Source organism: Mya arenaria, chromosome 8 (genome assembly GCF_026914265.1).
Source record: "Mya arenaria isolate MELC-2E11 chromosome 8, ASM2691426v1".
Taxonomy (NCBI): domain Eukaryota; kingdom Metazoa; phylum Mollusca; class Bivalvia; order Myida; family Myidae; genus Mya; species Mya arenaria.
In genome coordinates, this window is record NC_069129.1 from 49,905,597 (window position 1) to 49,924,985 (window position 19,389).

The following is a 19,389-nucleotide window of genomic DNA, read 5'->3' on the forward strand; positions in this document are numbered from 1 at the left end:
TAACATAATATACACGAATTACAGATGGGTTAGACCGAAGTCTTCCCAAATATATGCATGATAAATATTGATTTATAATTGGTGCATAAATACATACTATGAGTTGATATACGCATGTGTAGACTATCCACATTTATTTTATAAAGATGTGTTTTTAATAAAACATTGCAGCGTGGTCGTTATCGTCATCATTCAGAACATGCGGGCCAAACATGGAGGCATTGTATACTTCCTTTCGAATTTTTGTTGACGAAATAAACTCCGAGTACGGCAGGAAGTGAATAGGCATGACGGACTCGATGAACTTCCGTGAGGGAAAATTTGGCATATCGTCCCCACGCACGTACATACTATCAGACGACTCTTCCTCGTCGTAAATACACCTCAGGTATGGGGTGGGGTCCGTGCCATGTATACAGAAAACCTATTAAAATAATATCAATCTTTAATTGATAATATACGACTGATGTTCCTTCTTTTACATTAAGGGGCATAGGTTGATTCCAAATAAAAATATTCTTTTATTTTAAATGCATTTTTATGTTTAACTGATTTGACTGTAATAATCAAAACGAAGATAAAACATATGATGTATGTACCAATACAAAAGATATGAGCGATATTTTGGCAATTGATTAACTGGAGAATTTGTGACCAAGTACCTATTTATTAAAACACACACAATAATACTGAAAGGCAACTGTTTTTAACTGAACACAAATCATATGACTTATTTCGATTTGAGTGTTAAGGACAACTGAATGACACAGTAATGCATCAAAACAAAAATCATTTTTGTTTTACTTCAACCTATACTGTGCACCTTAAGTACTTTGTATAAAAGAGATCCAATTAAAGCACGTGTTTCATTTAATCCTAAAATCCGTACATGCATTTTTTACAGGGACCTTTTCTGATAATTCATCAAACAGTTTTATCAAGCGTTCGGTGTACAGTAACAAGAAAACACGTGTTTTGTATTTTTTGCGTTTGAACTCACCATCGACGCATATTTCTTCACGTTGGCCATTCTCTTTGTCGTACTGTCAATAGGGACTTTCTTTTTGAGCTTGAAGATGCTGCGGCTGTCGTGGATTCCTACGATTACCTAAAAGTATAAATTGCCTAGTACATTAGTACAATTTGTTTTACAGTAACGTTTGCTCGCTTCCAAAGCCTTGAACCCCTTAGTCTTTAGGGTCACCAAGCCGGACAAATGGGTTTCCTCTGGGAACTCCGGTTTCCACCACATCACCCGACCACAATCTCGCGTAAAATCGTGCCAACGAAAGTGATTAATGTAATGTTGCAATCGGATTAGTTGGTATAAATCACATAACAATCGAATGACTTTGAGGTTCCTCAGTCAAAGCGACCTTCAGATATTGAATGTAAACTGAGTTTCAACTGAAGATCACCACGACCCTGACCTTAACCCATTGACCTCTAAATCAAAAGCTTTTTTTCATGGTCATTACCAATCAATCTACAAAGTTTAAAGTCCCTCGGTTTAAGCGTTCTTCATATGTTGATTGGAAACTATTTTTCTGCTGAAGGTTATTTTAAAGTCACCACGACATTGACCTAAACCAACCGGTCAATCAAAGAAAAACAATTCAATTACTTCTAAATTGTATTTGTTCCTGCTTCAGACGACACGACTTCTTCGCAGGAGAAACCGTGTATAGTCAAACTTGGTAGAACGGTCACCTGCTTTAAAAGGCCACCTGTCTTATCGGGCCACTCCAAATCCCCCCGTACGTTTTCAAAATATAAAGTACGTGCAGTAAGCGTCCAACTGCACAATCTAACGTTGCCACGGCAACTAATTTTTTAACTAAACTGTATTAAATATTCTATGTCGTGCTTATTCTTCGTAGTGAAATGTATATATACATGTACATAAATGTACCCGTGGGTAACTGATGATCGTGTATGATGATCGGTCGAAAATTACATCTATAATAACAAAAACCAGAGCAACATACGTGTTTAAACGTATATATATATATTGAGATTATGTGATGCGAACTTGACATGATTATGAATCAATATTTCGTACCTGTTTGCCAAGACTCTGAAGTCTCTCAAGCAGGATTCTATGACCATCATGGAAAAGATCGAAGCAGCCGACTGTGTACACCTGAGTTTAAACGGTATATCTTGCAATTACATTCATTACATAACACAAATTAACATCGAAATAACGTTAAGATAAAGAATGTTGCTCATACAGTGTGTGTATACCACGTGATAAATTACGTCATATATGCTACGTCGGAACGCAGCATTTTGCATAAAATGAAGACTTAAATCAAAGATAACTTTACTTTAACTACACCATTTTAAATAAAACAAAAGACAGTCTCTGCTACTTAAAGAGCCCCGCCTTCGATTTATTACCGGATCTTGATTAGGTGATTAGTTTCCTCAAACACTTCAACAAACCTGTTTCCATAATAATGTTTTGAGAGTGCTCCGTCAGACGGCCGTATTCTGAAAAGGTTTTTCGAAGTGTTTGAAGAAACTAAACTCTCAATCAAACTCTGGTAAATGACCGAAGGCGGGGTTCCGTAAGAGGCGTAGACTGCGCTATGTTTCATCTTATATGGTGAAGAAATAGTGAAGTTATCTTTGTTTTAAGTCTTCATTCGAAGCAAAATATGGCCTTCCGACGTAGCATTTATGACGCAATTTATCACGTGGTATACACACACTGCATATCTAATGCTTCCGCTCTAATGTTTAAATTTAGTGATAAAGTACAGATGTTTCAGAAATAATGAAAAGTAAATCAATATTTAAATTAAAACAATTGTTATTTGTTATTTTCTCTTGTTAATGTTGACTTACATTCATAAGAAAAAAGAGCAAATAATAGAGAATACACCATATAGAAATTGACTTCCTTTAGAAGGACAACGCATCTTGCATTCGGAACACCTCGACAATTTTCCATCGAAAATAACCTCGGATATATGCCGTTCATCAGTAGAAGTAGTTCGTATAGTTTTTAAATAATAGTATAAACTGTATTACTAAGCGTATATTGATAGCCATCGCATCTTGCATTCGGAACACCTCGGTTATTTTACATCGATAAACAACCTCGGATGTATGCTGTTAATATGTAAAAGTATTTCGTATTGTTGAAAATAATAGTATATATTGAATAGCTTACGTTTATTTTGATAGCCAGTGAAGTGTACTGTTGCATAAATATGAGTGAAGTCATTCAGTTCAACTGCTAAATTGAAATTACTACCCGATCTTCTTGTAGCGTAGTTAAATGTCAAGATTTCTGACATTGTAAACCATCCATATACATCCGAGGTTGTTTTCGACGGAAAATGGCCGATGTGTTCAGAACGTGCATCTTGTTGCCCCGTTGGGAGATTTTGTGACAGCGTATGAGTGTACGGAGAGACAGTTCCAATTGTTGCCCGCTGTATTCACCAAGTATATATATATATTGAATAAAAAATCAAAGGAGTGATATTTTATAATAAAGGTTATGAAATGTAGAAGAAGTATACCTTGTCCATTTTTCGACCATCCGGTCGCCACGTGGGAACGGAGTGGGTCCTGGTGAGCAATGACCGACTGGGAGTAGTCGGTAGTTGGTCTTTCTCAACGTCGGATTTCTCGTCGTCGTCGTCGGAATCTAAGTCGGCTTCGTATACGCTCATACTGATGAGATGGGAAGACGATATGGCTTGAATATGGGGTGATAAACACTTTAAGGAATACTTAAATTTGTAGTTGCTATCATAAATAATATGTTATACGCAAGCGATATTTACTTAAATATTATATTGAAAGACCTTACATGATAATTTATTTAGAGTTGATAAACACAAGTAATGAGAAACTAATTCTGAAGTTAGTGACTTTCATAAATTGTGTGCGTAAAATACGAACTAATTTGTTAACTCAATGATGTGTTGTTGTTGTTGTTGTTTCGTTGATGTTGGTTTTTATACTATGTATGTTTCATTAAAATAAGACGTAAAAATAAGCTATATGCTTGTAAATTGAATATTTGTTATCATTGATACAAGTATAATATTTCCTTTGATAATATGTTTTGATGCATGTTCTCCTTAGTAAAAGTATATATTTGATATGATGGTAATGTATTCTAAATGTAATACTAAATGGTATTGTTTATATGTATGATCATATTGATGGATGGCGAACTGTATGTTTAAATCCAAATAAACTGTTCTGTTCTGTTCTGTTCATAATACCATGAATGCAACGCTTACTTTCAAGATGATCGTGTACTTGAGTTAGATTGAGGAATAATGAAACTTCAATTGTTTGTAAGTCAAAGAAATTTTTTTATGGAACATTATTTTTTAAGAATGTGTTTACAATGTAAAGGCATTACATTTAATTAATGGTAACACTAAGTCTTTAAAAATAAAAGAAAACCAGGCATTACTTGCGATGAATCTCAGGGATGTGAACCTCCTGGTTGCCATCGATATCTGCTTGGATCTCCTTGTCTTCCTGTGAATATAGTTCTAGTTAGTAGCCAGACAGACAATGGTTTTAAACTATATGTACCCAATAATCATCAATAAAAATTAAAATAAGATCATCCCACATTCATTAGCATGTAAATACACATGTATCAAGTACATTTGTTCGACTATGGATCAAATGTAAATGGATATAAATCACATTGGTTTTAACTCGCAGTCATATATTCATCTAATGAGTGCCTACATGAGTTAGTGTTTACCCATCATTCTTAGCCAATCAGGGGCGCTCGATCTTTAAAATGTTTAGCTACTTATTTGTAAAGAATCATTACTTATTGTTGAAGATGATTAAGCAAATTCCTATTACTGCGCATGCACCCACGCCGCTGCGATCCGTTCCTTTAGGTAGAATGTATAAATAATAGTTCATGTTATGTTACAAATACATTTATGTGCTGTCATTTGGTTAAACACGCATAACGTTGTTTTAATAAAAGTAAAATAACATTCATTAAAAATAATTCAAAATACATGTAGACTGAACGATGCAGTATGTTGGCAACGTGTAGCCAATATTGCAATCTTCGATGCTATATATTTTACGTCACCAATATTTCGCGAATGCTGTCATATTTTAATAATTTTCTAACGATTGTTAGACGTCCGACGTCGGATTAATGGTGTTTAAATGTACGTAATGATAATTTATATAAGGGACTTGGGAGTTATTTGCACTACATTTACATCATGACAATGCCATTTAACTGACAGATTATTCTCTAGTAGAAGTATTTCAACACCCAATTTGAAACGATGAAATCTTTCAATTCAATAACAAATATGTTGTTATTGTTGCGGTACGTTGCATTACACCAGTAAGTCACGATTTGAAAATTTAACTAATCAGAAAAAAATCCTTTTCCATAGCATGTTCTCAATGTACATCGTCAGTTTATATGAAGTTTTTGATATGCCGTGAAATAACAATCAATCAGAAAGAAACTTCCATTGTCTTTCCCATGACAAGCTCACCATTTTATGTAGAGTAAGTACCTACACAAGATATCAATAGGGGTCATCTATTAGTCACGCCCACTCTCCACGTAGAGTTTGAGGACCAAAAATATACCCTTTGTCTAGTTATTATTCGGACAAGCTTTTCGCGTTCAATGGCAAGGTGACCTTGACCTTTGACCCGATCACCCCTAAATTAATTAGGGGTCATCTACTGGTTAGGCCCAACCTCCAAGTCAAGTTTGAGGACTATGGGTGCAAGCATTGTTGAGTTATCACTCGGACAAACATTTCGCATTTAAGGTCATTGTGACTTTGACATTTGACCCGATGACCCCTTAAATAAATATGGGTCATTTACTGGTCTGGCCTAACCAATATGTCAGGTGTGATGGCGATAGGTCCAGGAATTGTTGAGTCACTCGGACCAGCTTTGGTCTACCGACATACCTATCGACCGACCAATCAACCGATATGTGCAAAGCAAAATTCTTCGAAGGGGGGCATACAAACTGTGTTATACTTTTTGTTCCCATTTCATGTGTTCATTTGTACAGAAAACCCCCAAAACACCACGTTTTACACAACGCCGACAACAATTTTACCAATTTACCAGTATGTTAATGTAATGCTTTACCGTGTCATTTCCATCGGTAGATTCATCATAAGTGAACTTTGCCCCAGAGTCAGTACCAGTCACAGTCGTGTGAACTATAGGTTGTTTCGAAGTATTGTTCTGCTGTTGACGTCGTGGCTTCAGTTTATGCTGCAGGCTTGCGTGAGCCAAGCGAATTGACAGTAGTAAACAAAGAACGCCAACCATTCCCGCTGGAATTAAATCGCACAGGGAGTATTTTAAAACATTTTTTTACGAAACTGCTTTATTTGAAATGCCTTTGCAACTTATTTTTTTACTTTGAATAGATTGTTGCCATACCAACCATGTATGTACTAAATCATCAGTTACCAAACACACACACATATCATAACGAGGCTCACTAGCAAGTAATCAAATACACTTGTAATGAAGATGTCGAACACAGCACTACGCACACAATTACACATTTATTACATCTATTAAAATATCACTTTCTTATGTTGGGTTCGATTACTCAACATTTCAATTATATGTTCGTTTCGGTGTACTTACATACAGATTCCATCGGGTTGGCGGCGGCTTGTGCTAAACACAGGAAGCCGATGCCAAGAGACTCCAATTTCTCCTTCAATTTCCCCTCCATCACCGCCGCCACGTTAGGGGACTCCTGTCCTTCCCCCGCACAGTACTTTCTGATGTTATTTTACATGCAAAATTGAAAATGGATCGAACGGGCATACAATTCGTTTGTAGAACTGTTGATTTTTTTTCAAATTGATCGTGCCTTTATTCACATGTAGTTATGAATGCTTTCACATTTTTATATAAGATTGATTTGGCACATGTCTAATAAAAGTATAAATTCATGATGAACAATAGATCCAATTTAAGGTCCTTTATTTTTTCTGAAAAGCAATATTGTTACCTGAAATAGTACGCCTGAAAGTAGTCCTGAACCCTCACAACTCCTAACACAAATTCATACGCGATTATTACAGCGCATGCGCCGACAAAGAGCCACGTCTCACTGGTGGTCATAGAGCTAAAATCGGTCACCAGCAAAATTGACCAAAGAGCTAAGCAGTTTACTATCTGGAAAAAAGAGAAATGCAAATTACAAATTGATGGTCATACTCGTTATCATAGATCACTGAAGCGTTTTATGTACCTTATTGTTATTTCAGTGGGAGAATAGTACATGTATGATGATAATAGTATTTATTAATATGAATATTCATAGTGGCGTTTACGTTTTCAGTTGTAAAAAAAAATGAGTGTTCTAGTTGTATTGGTGTCTGCCGCTTACCAAATATCTTATGATTTTAATGTTCTGCTAGGTACAACTGTCTTGGTCTGTCCTCAAAAGGAATTCATTGCATGATTCTGCTGAGGAAACGGCCTCGAGAGTAATTGAGCTGTCTTCGCATTCGGACTGATGTATAAACAAGACGAGCGTACAGTAGTCGAGTAAACCTACCTTATCACAGAAAGCATCCATAAATCCCCCGAGCAGCGGGTCATCTAGTTGCCCGAAGATGGACTTCTGTACCTTGGCCACAATGCCATCCAGGTGGTCAAGAAAATCGTGCAGTAGAACACACAGAAAGGCTACCAACGGGTGGTCATATCTAAAGCAGTTATGTATAGGGCTTTAAAATCACACATAAAGGATAGTACCGGGTGGTCGTAACTTATGCAGCAATGTATTGGTTTTAATATCACACATGAAGGATAGCAACCGGTGGCAATACCAATTTTGACAAACGTCAATGTTTCAATTTATTATGTACATATACTATTATGCACAAGTCAATTGTAAGCACGCTCCCCCCCCCCCCCCAGGTCCGGTAAAGCGGGGACTTTGACTTTCGGTCCAGCCAACCCCGGCTGAAAACCCCGTCCTGCGGGGACGAACAGATGGAAAAATCCCCGCCAAATGCCCCCGCACCCCAGGGACCCTAGTTAAGGCTCATTTCCCGCTATATTTAAAGCGAAGACCAAACCACCGCATTCATCGGCACTGCGAGGCCACCTGAACGGTAAATGCACGGCCCATTTCCCCGGCTATCCCCGGTATACCCCCGGACCTGTGGGTGGAGGCGTGGTTACAATTGACTAGTGCATTACAGTCAAGCCTGTAGTAAATGGCCATTTTTGGGAATAGGTCAAAGAGGCTGTTTAAGACAGGTGTTAATCAACAGAGATGACGGAATACTTAAAACATGGATGTGTGTGTATTTTCATGGACAACTGTGTTAACTGATTTTGCGGATTTTTGCCAAGTTGTGTTATTTGCTATAGATGTATGTATACACTATGCATTGATGTGGAGATATTCAAAACTGAATGTACATGTACGTGTTGTATTCTGTTTGTACTTGGAATAAAAATATTTTAACTACATTTGTATTTATACTTCTGTTAATGTCAAGGTTGAACAAAACAACACTAGATGACACGAAAACGAAAAACAATGTAATTTAAGTGTCAGTAATTTGTCAAATAAAACATGTACTAGACCTTTGTTAAAATGACAAAGCTTAAGTTGCGGAAATTTCCCACCTGGATTAAAAGTGGCCACCTGTCTTAAGCAATCACTTTGACCTCTTCTCAAAGGTGGCCACTTAATACAGGTCTGACCGTACCATAAAATTAATATTTAATAAATGGACGATACTCTACATTAAATGGAACGCTACATATATATCCGGGTGCTTTGCTTACGAATTCATGATAACCGGGCAACAATACAGGATTACAGCGGTAAGGTGGAAGCAGAATAACTTCCCATTTGTCTCCGTTTTCACATCTAACATTTATATAACCATGTCAATTGAAGCATACAGATTTATCAGTGAAACAAAACATTATAATGACGTTAACTTAACATTTATTTATAATTGTGTGTTCAGTTATCGAACGCATTATGTATGTATATGGTACCAATATATTGGACGTAGATTACAAGGAGGGCACTTCAGCCAACATTTGTGTGACCTATTAATAATATCTGTCATGTGTTTCCGTTCCGGATAAAAAAATCCGACCCGAGGGCACCTGCGTTGCCAGGTAACGAGGCTTGCCGAGTTACCGGCAACGCAGCGTGCCCGAGGGTCGGAATTATTCTATCCGGAACGGAAACACGTGATAGATTTTTTTCAAGCATACCTTAAATCACATTGTTTTGTGAAGAAAATACATAAATAGCGCATTTTTGTTCATTCACCAAAAAGCGCGTGCGATGATGTTTACTGACGTCATGACGCAAGGTAATTTGTATTTACTGCATACGTCAATAAGTTCCTACGATATCACGTCTTTTAAGGATTATTTTATTTTGTTTTGATGATATATTTTTGTCAAGGTAATGTTTATGGAACTTATCTATTGAAATCGCATAATAATGGTTACATTAAGTGTATAATAAAAAATAAAAAAAGTATTACGTCACAGCGCGTGACTCATCTGGCATAGGGGGGTGCCAGATGGAATTTTCCAGCACGGCTGAATTCACCGGAAATTCCTATATATCCGGTGTGCTAGAATAATATATCTAGAGGCACACATGTAACAGAATACAGGTATGGCGATGGACATACTTAATAGAGAACAGACTCAGGGAAACGGACATCGTCGGCAACCTCGGTACTTTATTGCGTTAAACTTCATACATACCGTGGGACAATTGACTGACAAAATATCGCTTTAATGAATATGCATGAGGCAGTGGGGATAACTCTTCTTCCAATGAATTAGCTTGATAAAATTACATATTTTCAATAACCGTTAAGTGTCAGTAGCCTCCATGGCCATGTAGTCTTGACTTTTGATATTATTTATTGTACTGAAAAGGCGGAATCGGTTCAAACTGTTTTCAACGGGAAAACATCTGGTTCCTTGCAGAACCAATGAAACTGCCTCATTTAGTATTAATGATGACGAGTTTTTCGTGGCCAAATAACTTACGGTACACAACGAAGGATGGCGTAGTAGTGTTATGGGGTATCCAAAGATGAAAGGTACTTACTGATTGACAAACACACAAGAGAACGGATTCAGGGAAACGGATAAATACGTGAATTTTCATGTACAAAAATGTTAGGGCAACCGATTTGCAGTTATAATTGAGTAGAAACCGGTAGATGAGAAAAAGCGTACGTATTAAAATGAATAAACTTAATTGATAATATATTTCTGCACTGAGTTCAGTTAAGGATAACATTATGTGATTGTGGCTCAAGATTGCGATCAGGTGCCGCCTCGCTTGCAGTGTAAGCGATGGGATGCAACTGTGATACAAGCTACGTTTACACTATGTTCCCGATGGCCACGGCAGCCCCGTTTGTCCCAAACGTATTGCGCCGTGTGATTTTGGCCATTTTTGTCTCCATAAACAAGTTTTGTTAGGTTGTGCTAAGTTTCCTCACGTATTATCGGGGTAACCGTGACAAGCCGTATGGGCAAACAAGTGGTTCGTCCAAGGCGCACCAAGGTCCGGGCGCGGTCTACCAGGGATGTGTAAACGTTGCGTCCCGGTCCGATACGTTCTGATGGGATACCTTACACTGATCACGTCTTCATCCAGGTCTGATGCGTTTTCTACGTTTTGTCAAGGCTTCCTATGCATCGAACGCGAACACCGCAGAACTTTGGATTGCGTTTGTGTCCACGGTATAGATAAACTCCACCAAACAACAGCAATCACTGTATCACTGTATCAGAATACTTCGACAAGTAAACATGAATTCCCAAGATGAAGAAGATTTTGTGTTTTCACCGCAAATGAAACGTAACGAAACGACTATCGTTCACTCTAGCTTGCCGTGAAAACCTTGACAAAACGAAGCACAACGTGACAAAACTGGAAAGGAATTTCAGATGCCGGGGATTACATATGATTTCCGCCCCTCCCCCCCCTACGGACGATTTATAAGTTGTGTAACGGCCTATTACGTACTGTCACGTACTGTCACGTGTCATTACGTTTACCCCGTTTTACTACGACCTACTACGTGTATCATCCACACCGTGGCTGCCGTGGCAAATTTTTTGACAGTTTAAAATTCTGGCCCGGCATGCACGGCAATAACGGTCTGTCACGTTTGCATATCTCGTTCCCTCGCGCTGTCTCACGTTTAACCCGTTTTCTCCACGGTGGTCTGAAACGGGGCTGCCGTGGCCACCGGGAACATAGTGTAAACGTAGCATTTAAACAGTTAGCGAACGTGAACGACCGTTAGTATCAGCTGAACTCTGAGCAGCCAGGTGGATTAAACGTTTCTACTCACTTTAAACACCAGGCTATTGGAATGACAAGCGCCGTTCTCGACCATGACACTATATTTGCAGTGAATACATCAACCTTGCGACCTCTGATATCTACGGCGCGTGGCACCTTGGCAACAAATGGGGACAAGGTTGTTTGCAGAGGGGTGTAGCAGTAGGCATCGTACCAGCGGATCTGAAAACGGGGAAACTGAATATTGGCGCATGTTTCAAGATGTATAGTACTATAGTCTTACATTATTAAATAATATTATAATAAACTTGTGTATCATAGTATTCGCATAATTTATTTCAACTCTTTTTGTTAATATAAGATCCTTGAACACTTGGGAAGATTGATGGTTTCAAGAAATGTTGATAACTACAGTTACTATCAATATTGTCAAAATTGAGCTGAAAATATTTCAGTCCAAGGGCCGTTAGCTTTAGACCGTTATGCCATTAAACAGAATCGCGATACAGTTTGTCTTCTGGTTTCCATGGAATTAAACGATTTTCCTGGGGTATCGTACCAATGTGTCTGATCAGTAAAAAGCGATAAGTTATCGTCTTCCTTTTATAATCTATATTTATTTTAATACAACAATGGAACATATAGGCACAAGTCCAGTCACCAGAAACCTATCCAATATAATGCTTAATGTGACACTATTATTCAAAATCAATACATACACATGCATAATAAATATAAAAATTGAGTGATACACCTTTAACTACTTACTAAATAATGCATTTATGGAAAATATGAATTACTAATAACAAGATTGTAACCGAGTATTTAAAAGCTGAAAACGCAAAAAATTATTAATTGATTGGTGAGTGCTAAATGATTTACTGTGATCTACTATCATCTCATATATATCTCGGTAAAAATACCGTTTCTGCACCTTCCGTTCAAATTAAACTCGGAATCCTTTATAAAAAAACATTTACATTGACATTTATTCATCCTTTTTGGTGTATTAAACCAATTGTATCAATTGTGGTAAATCTTATTAAGTAGTAAGAGTGCATCTTTAACAGGACACTGCTGAAGGACGAGTAAACACCTCACAGGAGACACATACTGTTACAAGACAACAACCACCACACAACTACCAAGGTACAGACTTGTGGATGTTGGCGTAACCGCATTGGCACGTTCAGTGAACAACATCAGAAATTTACTGGGAGCTTAAACCGTTTTACGGGCTCGCCATTTGCATGTTACACTGCGGTAACAGTTGCCGAGGCAGGTTGGATTTGGAATATCTGTATCTAGTTTCTTACCAGTAAAAACAGTGCTTGCTCAATTACGTTCAGAGCTAAACCAATAGGTAACCAAACCAATTGTAATGCCTCCATCTAAAAAAATAAAGAATAATTAGAACTATTTTAGCGTATAGATTTTATAATAGCATGTCATTTAAACATGACCATTTATAACCATTTTCGGTACAACAATTCAAATAGAAAATGCAGACTTTAAGGAGCAATAAACCAAAATCTATATACATTAGTGTGTAACGTATCCAATGTCATGCTGCCATACCTTATTAAGGTCGTTTGTGTTGGTAATAAACTAGTTTAGGTATTAAATTGTTTTCACGAACTATGTATTTGTTGTGACAAGTGATGTTCCGATGATCGATTATAATCGAAAATCGATTGGTTGGGCCTGAAATCGGCGACAATCGATAGTATTTAGTTATAATCGATTATCGAAAAAAAATAAAAGATTAGTAAGTGTTCAGATGTTATCTTTAACAAAATGGCTGATGAAAGCCACAATGAGCAAGAAAATGAACTATTTTTTATACAACAACACTTAATAACTTCAATCATATACATAAGGTATATGCATATAATGATTAAGAGTTTAATACTGTACATGAATAAAACTACAACTCAGGTACTATCTAGTATTTTAAAAACCGATTGTACTATCGATAATCGGTTACTTGAGTGGAACCGATCATCGATAGTAAAATTGCAACCGATTCCCAACACCAGTTGTGACAGTTTCAAAAGAAATGAAAACCGGTTGGATCGTGTTTGATTTTTGAGGCAAACGACTATCTGCGGTTTCATCGTTTTCGAGACATTCAGAAATAACAGCTTCATGTAGAAGCTACATCATGTTGTTGAAGCTGTACACAAAACCATGCATTTGTTACTTCAAGCAAACCTTTCGAAATAGGTTTCCAAACCGCAAAAAAACAACCCCAAAAAACAGTTTGATATCAACAAAAACGCCCTAAAATATACGTGTTCAATACATCATTTAGGACATTATTGCTGGTAATAAACTAGTTTGGGTAACACTTTCCATTGCGACATAAACGTTTTTATGAAAAACTTAAAATCGCATTTTACAAACAAAAAATAGCAAATACCTGACGGTCTAAATCATGTCCAGTTTAACACTCGTTCAATTGAGATTTATTTGACATAAACAAGATTTATCAGGGCAAACACGTGGTTGAAGATAACAATTGCAATATTTGAAGTGTTGTATCTCAACTTACCTTCAAGTAAGGAGTTCGTATTATTATTACTATCATTACTATCAGTGGCGGATTGAAACCATGAACTAATGATGCGGTGCATTTTCGCCCCGCGCCATGGCGATTTTTCACCCCTCCAAAGGGCGTATTTTTTGGCCCGCCATTTGCGAAATTACAAATGGCAGAAATCAGCCACAATAAATATTTCGTTGTAAATGTTCAATAGAGGAACAAAACCTTTAACACCGGGAAAAAGTAAGCTATGAAGAAACGACATCCATATTATTTTACCTGATTTAACTATCAGATGGTAATGATGAATTTGCTTCTTTTTGTTAAATTTTGCGCAATTATAACTTAATTCTATTAATGCTTATATGATAAAAAGACACATATGACCGTTGTTTTACAAAATTGAAGTCCATGTTGCCTACGATGGATACGTTATAAGCGGTTTATTGAAAACATAATATGCCATTGATAAACACAATTCAGTCCTTAATAATACTAGCAGTTTTTGTCGTTACATAAACTCATTGTATAAATTTAGAGTTGAGGTTTCTCACATTACCATTACATAAATATATTAGAGATAAATCAAAAAGTAAAAAGTAGGTTAGAGTTTATTATGTAATTTCTTCTTAAATTTGCAACCTAAGCAAGAGAGCAGCGACTGCGGTATATAATCCACTAAGATTCTAATATATTATAATTATAATTATACTTATAATGATAAATTCTTGATGAATTGGGCGTTTTCATTGGTAATAGACGAGATTTAGTTTGATTTAAGTTTCACGAACTGTGTATTTTTGTGACAGTTTAAACAAATAAGAAACTATTCATTTTAACACTCTAGCAACCCTGATAGGCTAACAATGCATGGCAAACAATAAAACGGGCAAGTTTGGTATGATATCTGTGCTCTGCATCACCAAGGACGCAGTCGATATTTCGATGACGTATGCACAATTTGTGATCTACGTCAGATAGGTTTGAGGAGGGGCGTATAAGGTGAATGGTTATAGCAACAATATCACGAGGAAGAGCATTCGCATTAAATATACGCATCGCAAACAGCTTTTAAGGGGTTATATTGTCAGTGTATGAATACCACGTGATAAATTGCGTCTTAAATGTTATGTCGGAGGGCAATAGCTTGCTTCTAATGGAGTCCCAAATAGATAACTTTTCTTTTACAACACCATTTTAAATTAAACCAGTGGCAGTCTGTGATTAGTTTCATGAAACACTTCGACAAACCAGTTTCCGAAATAATGTCTTGACCGTGCTCCGTCAGACGGCCGTTTTTGTGAAAAGGTTTGTCGAAATGTTTTCAGAAACTTTGCTCTCAATCAAACTCTGGTAAAAGACCAAATGCGGGACCCCGTAAGCGGCGTAGACTGTGCTATGTTTCATTCAAAAAAGTGAAAAAATAGTTATTTTTGTTTGAAGTATTCATTCGAAGCAAAATATTGCCCTCTGACTAAGCATTTATGACTCAATTTAGCACGTGGTATACACACATAAATTGTCTGACGTATATTTAATTTAAAAGTAGACATAATCCCCCACCCTATGGTGTTTTATTCATGTATTTGTCAGGATTTGTTCAGAATGGTCTAGAATTTTCTATTTAATCCATCTATAGAAATTTGAGAACATTCACCATTCTTATTATAATTTCAGAGAAGGTTCATGCGCATTGTTGTAGTATGTTCTGTTCTATAAGGGCAAACTTCTCAGGTCTTAGGTCTTTGGTAAACATAAAGTTTCTTTGAAAAGTTAATAAGATAATGAAAACTACATGGACAAGACCAGTAGTTAAAATAATAAAATATATACCCTGTTAAGAGGCAATATGTACCCTGATAAGAGGCAACATGTACCCTGTTAAGAGACAATATGTACCCTGTTAAGAGGCAACATGTACCCTGTTAAGAGGCAACATATACCCTGTTAAGATGCAATATATACCCTGTTAAGAGGCAATATATACCCTGTTAAGAGGCAATATATACCCTGTTAAGAGGCAATTTATACCCTGTTAAGAGGCAATTTATACCCTGTTAAGAGGCAATATATACCCTGTTAAGAGGCAATTTATACCCTGTTATTAAGAGGCAAAATATACCTTGTTAAGAGGCTGTAAAGAGGAAATATATACCCTGTTAAGATGCAATAGATACCCTGTTAAGAGGCAATTTATACCCTGTTAAGAGGCAATATTGTTCCGCCGCCGACCAGCCCTGCCCTAGTGCGGCGGTAACATTTCCGGGCTATTGTACTGGTCTTATGACAATATGTTATGTGGGTTCGATGTGTAGTTTCTGCAGGGTTTTCTCTTAGTACGCATAAACCAGAACAAGATGTCAACTTAAGTCAAGACATTTATTTCCAAGTCGTACTTTAACATTTAAATAGTTGCATCATGGTAAGTTATACGGATACACAAGCATACATATCATATCGTACGAGTATCATCTCCGAGCCCCAGAATCCAGGAATAAGCCTTAAGGTAAAGGGATTTGTTTTATAGTCAGGATGGTCCAGAATAGTATTATGGTATTTCTCCCAATATTTAGTATTATATTATTATGTATTATGGTATAGATTTCATTACCTCGCTTACTAAGCGGTTCATGTCCGGATGATCCGGAGAATGAGGTTTACGGGGATCGTAAATAGAAGGATGGTTACAAGGTTTTAGGGAGATTGACAAAACATCCCCGGATTTGGGGGGGGGGGTATATACAAAAAGTAGGGGCTCCGGTGACGTCATAAATAAGATGAGATACATCGGAGAAAAAGATCTAGCACAGCCATTTCCGTTATACGCGGACATTACCGATTACCACTTAGGCAATTCTCAGTTTTGAAGACCGGTTTTTCGAGAATCCCGAGCATAGAAAATGGCGCTCGATAGGCTTAACTGTAGGTGGGAAAGGTGTGATGGTTAAAAGGTTATTTTATCTGTTTGACCGATAACTACGGACTTATCCTGAAGTAGGAAATACTGTACTAAGTTCTACGATATTTAGAACTAACTGATAACCTTTGTAAAGTGGCTAAATGGGATTTTAGCCATACGGAGAATATTGGATATGGGCCGGAGAAGATGGTTATTTTTAGACACAAATATAAACATAGTACATGTGTACATGTATAATACGATTTGATTATGACAACATATACCCTGCAAGAGCCAAATCGAACTGGAGAAACACACGTATAAACAACACAAAGTATTTATAAAAGTTTCACAATGTACTTTTTGATATTGTTCTTTATTTAAGTTTTTTTTTTTAACTTTAGCGTTCCTTTATACTTGATTCTTTTTGTAAGACTTTTGGTACATTAATTTTATTGAGAAATAAAACATCTTGCCGGTTTTTGGACTAGGGCACTTGTGGCCTAGTTCATAGCCGTAATCGCGATGTCTGCATTTTCAAGCCGAATCTGGGAGTTCAATGACGTAATGTATTCATACGCTGTATTTTGATTGGATTGCCGTTAGCAAATTTGAATAATCAAAGTAGTACCAGAACTGATTACAATTAAAACATCCAATAAAAATAGTTCTCCTAACCAGACAAGCTAATTGTATGTTCTTTTAATGAACCACAAGAAACGGGTACGTAGCGAGTGAGTTAATCGGGTTAACTACATGAATGTTCTTGCATACGGTCAGATTAAATGCAATAAGAATATGAACATATTGGAAAAGTACGCATCGACATTGTCCGTTCAAAGCTCTTGATTGATAGACTGGTAGCCGCTTTCTCTTTTATCCGAAAAGAGACCAGTATCAGCTAACCACGGTGCCCGTCGCGCATTCAGAATGTCTTGTGGGTACGTAAAACGAATCAAGCTTGCGGTCTAAGTAGTAAACAACCAAGATATTTGTTGTTGTTTTTTTAAAAAAAAGTATTGTTATCCTTTGTATAGAATGTTGGTATTAATTTATTAACAGGGCTGGGGGTTTTTTTCGACATAATTTGCATGTTGCCGTGACATTTTCTTTTTAAATACAAAGTTTATTTTTTAACTAATCATTGCATGTCACTCAGCACTTTTTTAAATACAGCATGATTTTTGGTATTGATTGTTTAAATACTATTAATGTAAAATAAAAAAAGACATATGCCGCGTACCTGTATAACCTTACAACTTGTGTTCTTGAGGAAAATTAAATTCGGGTACCAGTCTACTGTATTGACTCATTCACTCTGATCAGAGCGGTCGAATGATTCACACGTACATGTTATCACTACTTCCGGATGCTGATGATGTGAATTATATACGTGTTATATTGAAGATATTTATCAATAAAGTCGCCATTGAATGATTACCACCATCAAACGGATTTATTGTCATCTTACCGTGGATAGCAAATTTAATTTGACACGTAGAATTTCAAGCAATACAAGTTCGTTTGATAAAATCATGTGATTTCAATTTTGCAAAATGGAGATAAAGAAATATCAAATATGCGCATGCTTATTTATAAAGTTTCATTTTACATGAAGCCAAATGTATGAATATGTGCATAGCATCTGGCTTATGAATATGATGAGCGTTTACCTATGTGCATAGAAATGTCTTGGAGCCATTCTCAGTGTAAGTTCATTTTGTTCAATGACATTGTGTGATAAACCATCGCCATTTGCCTGCTCACTTTTGATTTCTACTTTTATTATGCACCAGTCAATTGTTACCACCCCCTCGGGGTATACTAGGGAAAAGGGCAGTGTTTTCACCTCTCAGTGGTGTCCTCGCAGTGCCTGATGATTGCGGTGGTTTTGTCTTCGGGGAATTACCCTTACCTAAGATCCTTGGGGTGCAAGGTTGTTTGGCAGGGATTTTACCACCAGTTCGTTCCCGCAGGGTAGGGCAGGGATTTTATAGGTGATTGGTTGGACTGAAAGTCAAAGTATTCCCCAGACCTGGAGGGGGGGGGCGTGGTTACATTTGACTGGTGCATAAAGTTCTTTTTCTGAAGACGCTTTGAGCTCACTTTTTGTTTCCTCGCCAAGAATGAAAATCAGTAATCACCCAATGTTGTGGCATAGTGAAGTAATGAAGATTTAACCTCACAACAGTCTTTCTCAAATGCTGTCCAGGCTTTTTTATGCTTAAGAATAACTTACCTGGAGATGTCAGACCAGAAATCGTCTTGGCATGAGATTGGATTACTATGGATCAGCATGCACCAGTCAATTGTAACCAGGGCCCCCACATCCGGGGGTATACCGGGGAAATGGGCCGTGTTTTTACCTTTCAGGTGGCCCCACAGTATCGGGTCTTCGTGGAAAATACAGTTCGGATGTAGCTTAACCTAATGTCCCTTGGGTGCTGGGGGGATTTGGTGGGGACTTTGCCATCAGATCATCCCTGCAGGGCGGGGATTTTAGCTTGGGTTGGCTGGACCGAAAGTAAAAGTCCCCGCTATTCCCTGGACCGGGGGGGGGGGGGGTTGCATGGTTACAATTAATTGACTGATGCATAAGCTTGC

The 19,389-nt window shown here is 37.3% G+C and overlaps 1 protein-coding gene across 1 annotated transcript; it reads right to left on the bottom strand.

Annotated features, from left to right (window-relative positions):
* Positions 1 to 19: 19 nt before the first annotated feature.
* On the bottom strand, positions 20 to 13,834 carry LOC128244327 (uncharacterized). The gene is made up of 12 exons (XM_052962342.1): positions 13,764 to 13,834; positions 12,658 to 12,732; positions 11,391 to 11,563; positions 7,580 to 7,730; positions 7,028 to 7,194; positions 6,655 to 6,794; positions 6,142 to 6,332; positions 4,448 to 4,515; positions 3,537 to 3,690; positions 2,063 to 2,143; positions 1,001 to 1,108; positions 20 to 424 (listed from the first exon to the last, which is right to left on the bottom strand). Exons 2-12 carry the CDS (start codon positions 12,730 to 12,732, stop codon positions 155 to 157), a joined length of 1,578 nt encoding a protein of 525 aa, XP_052818302.1. The 5' UTR covers positions 13,764 to 13,834; the 3' UTR covers positions 20 to 154.
* Positions 13,835 to 19,389: the final 5,555 nt, after the last annotated feature.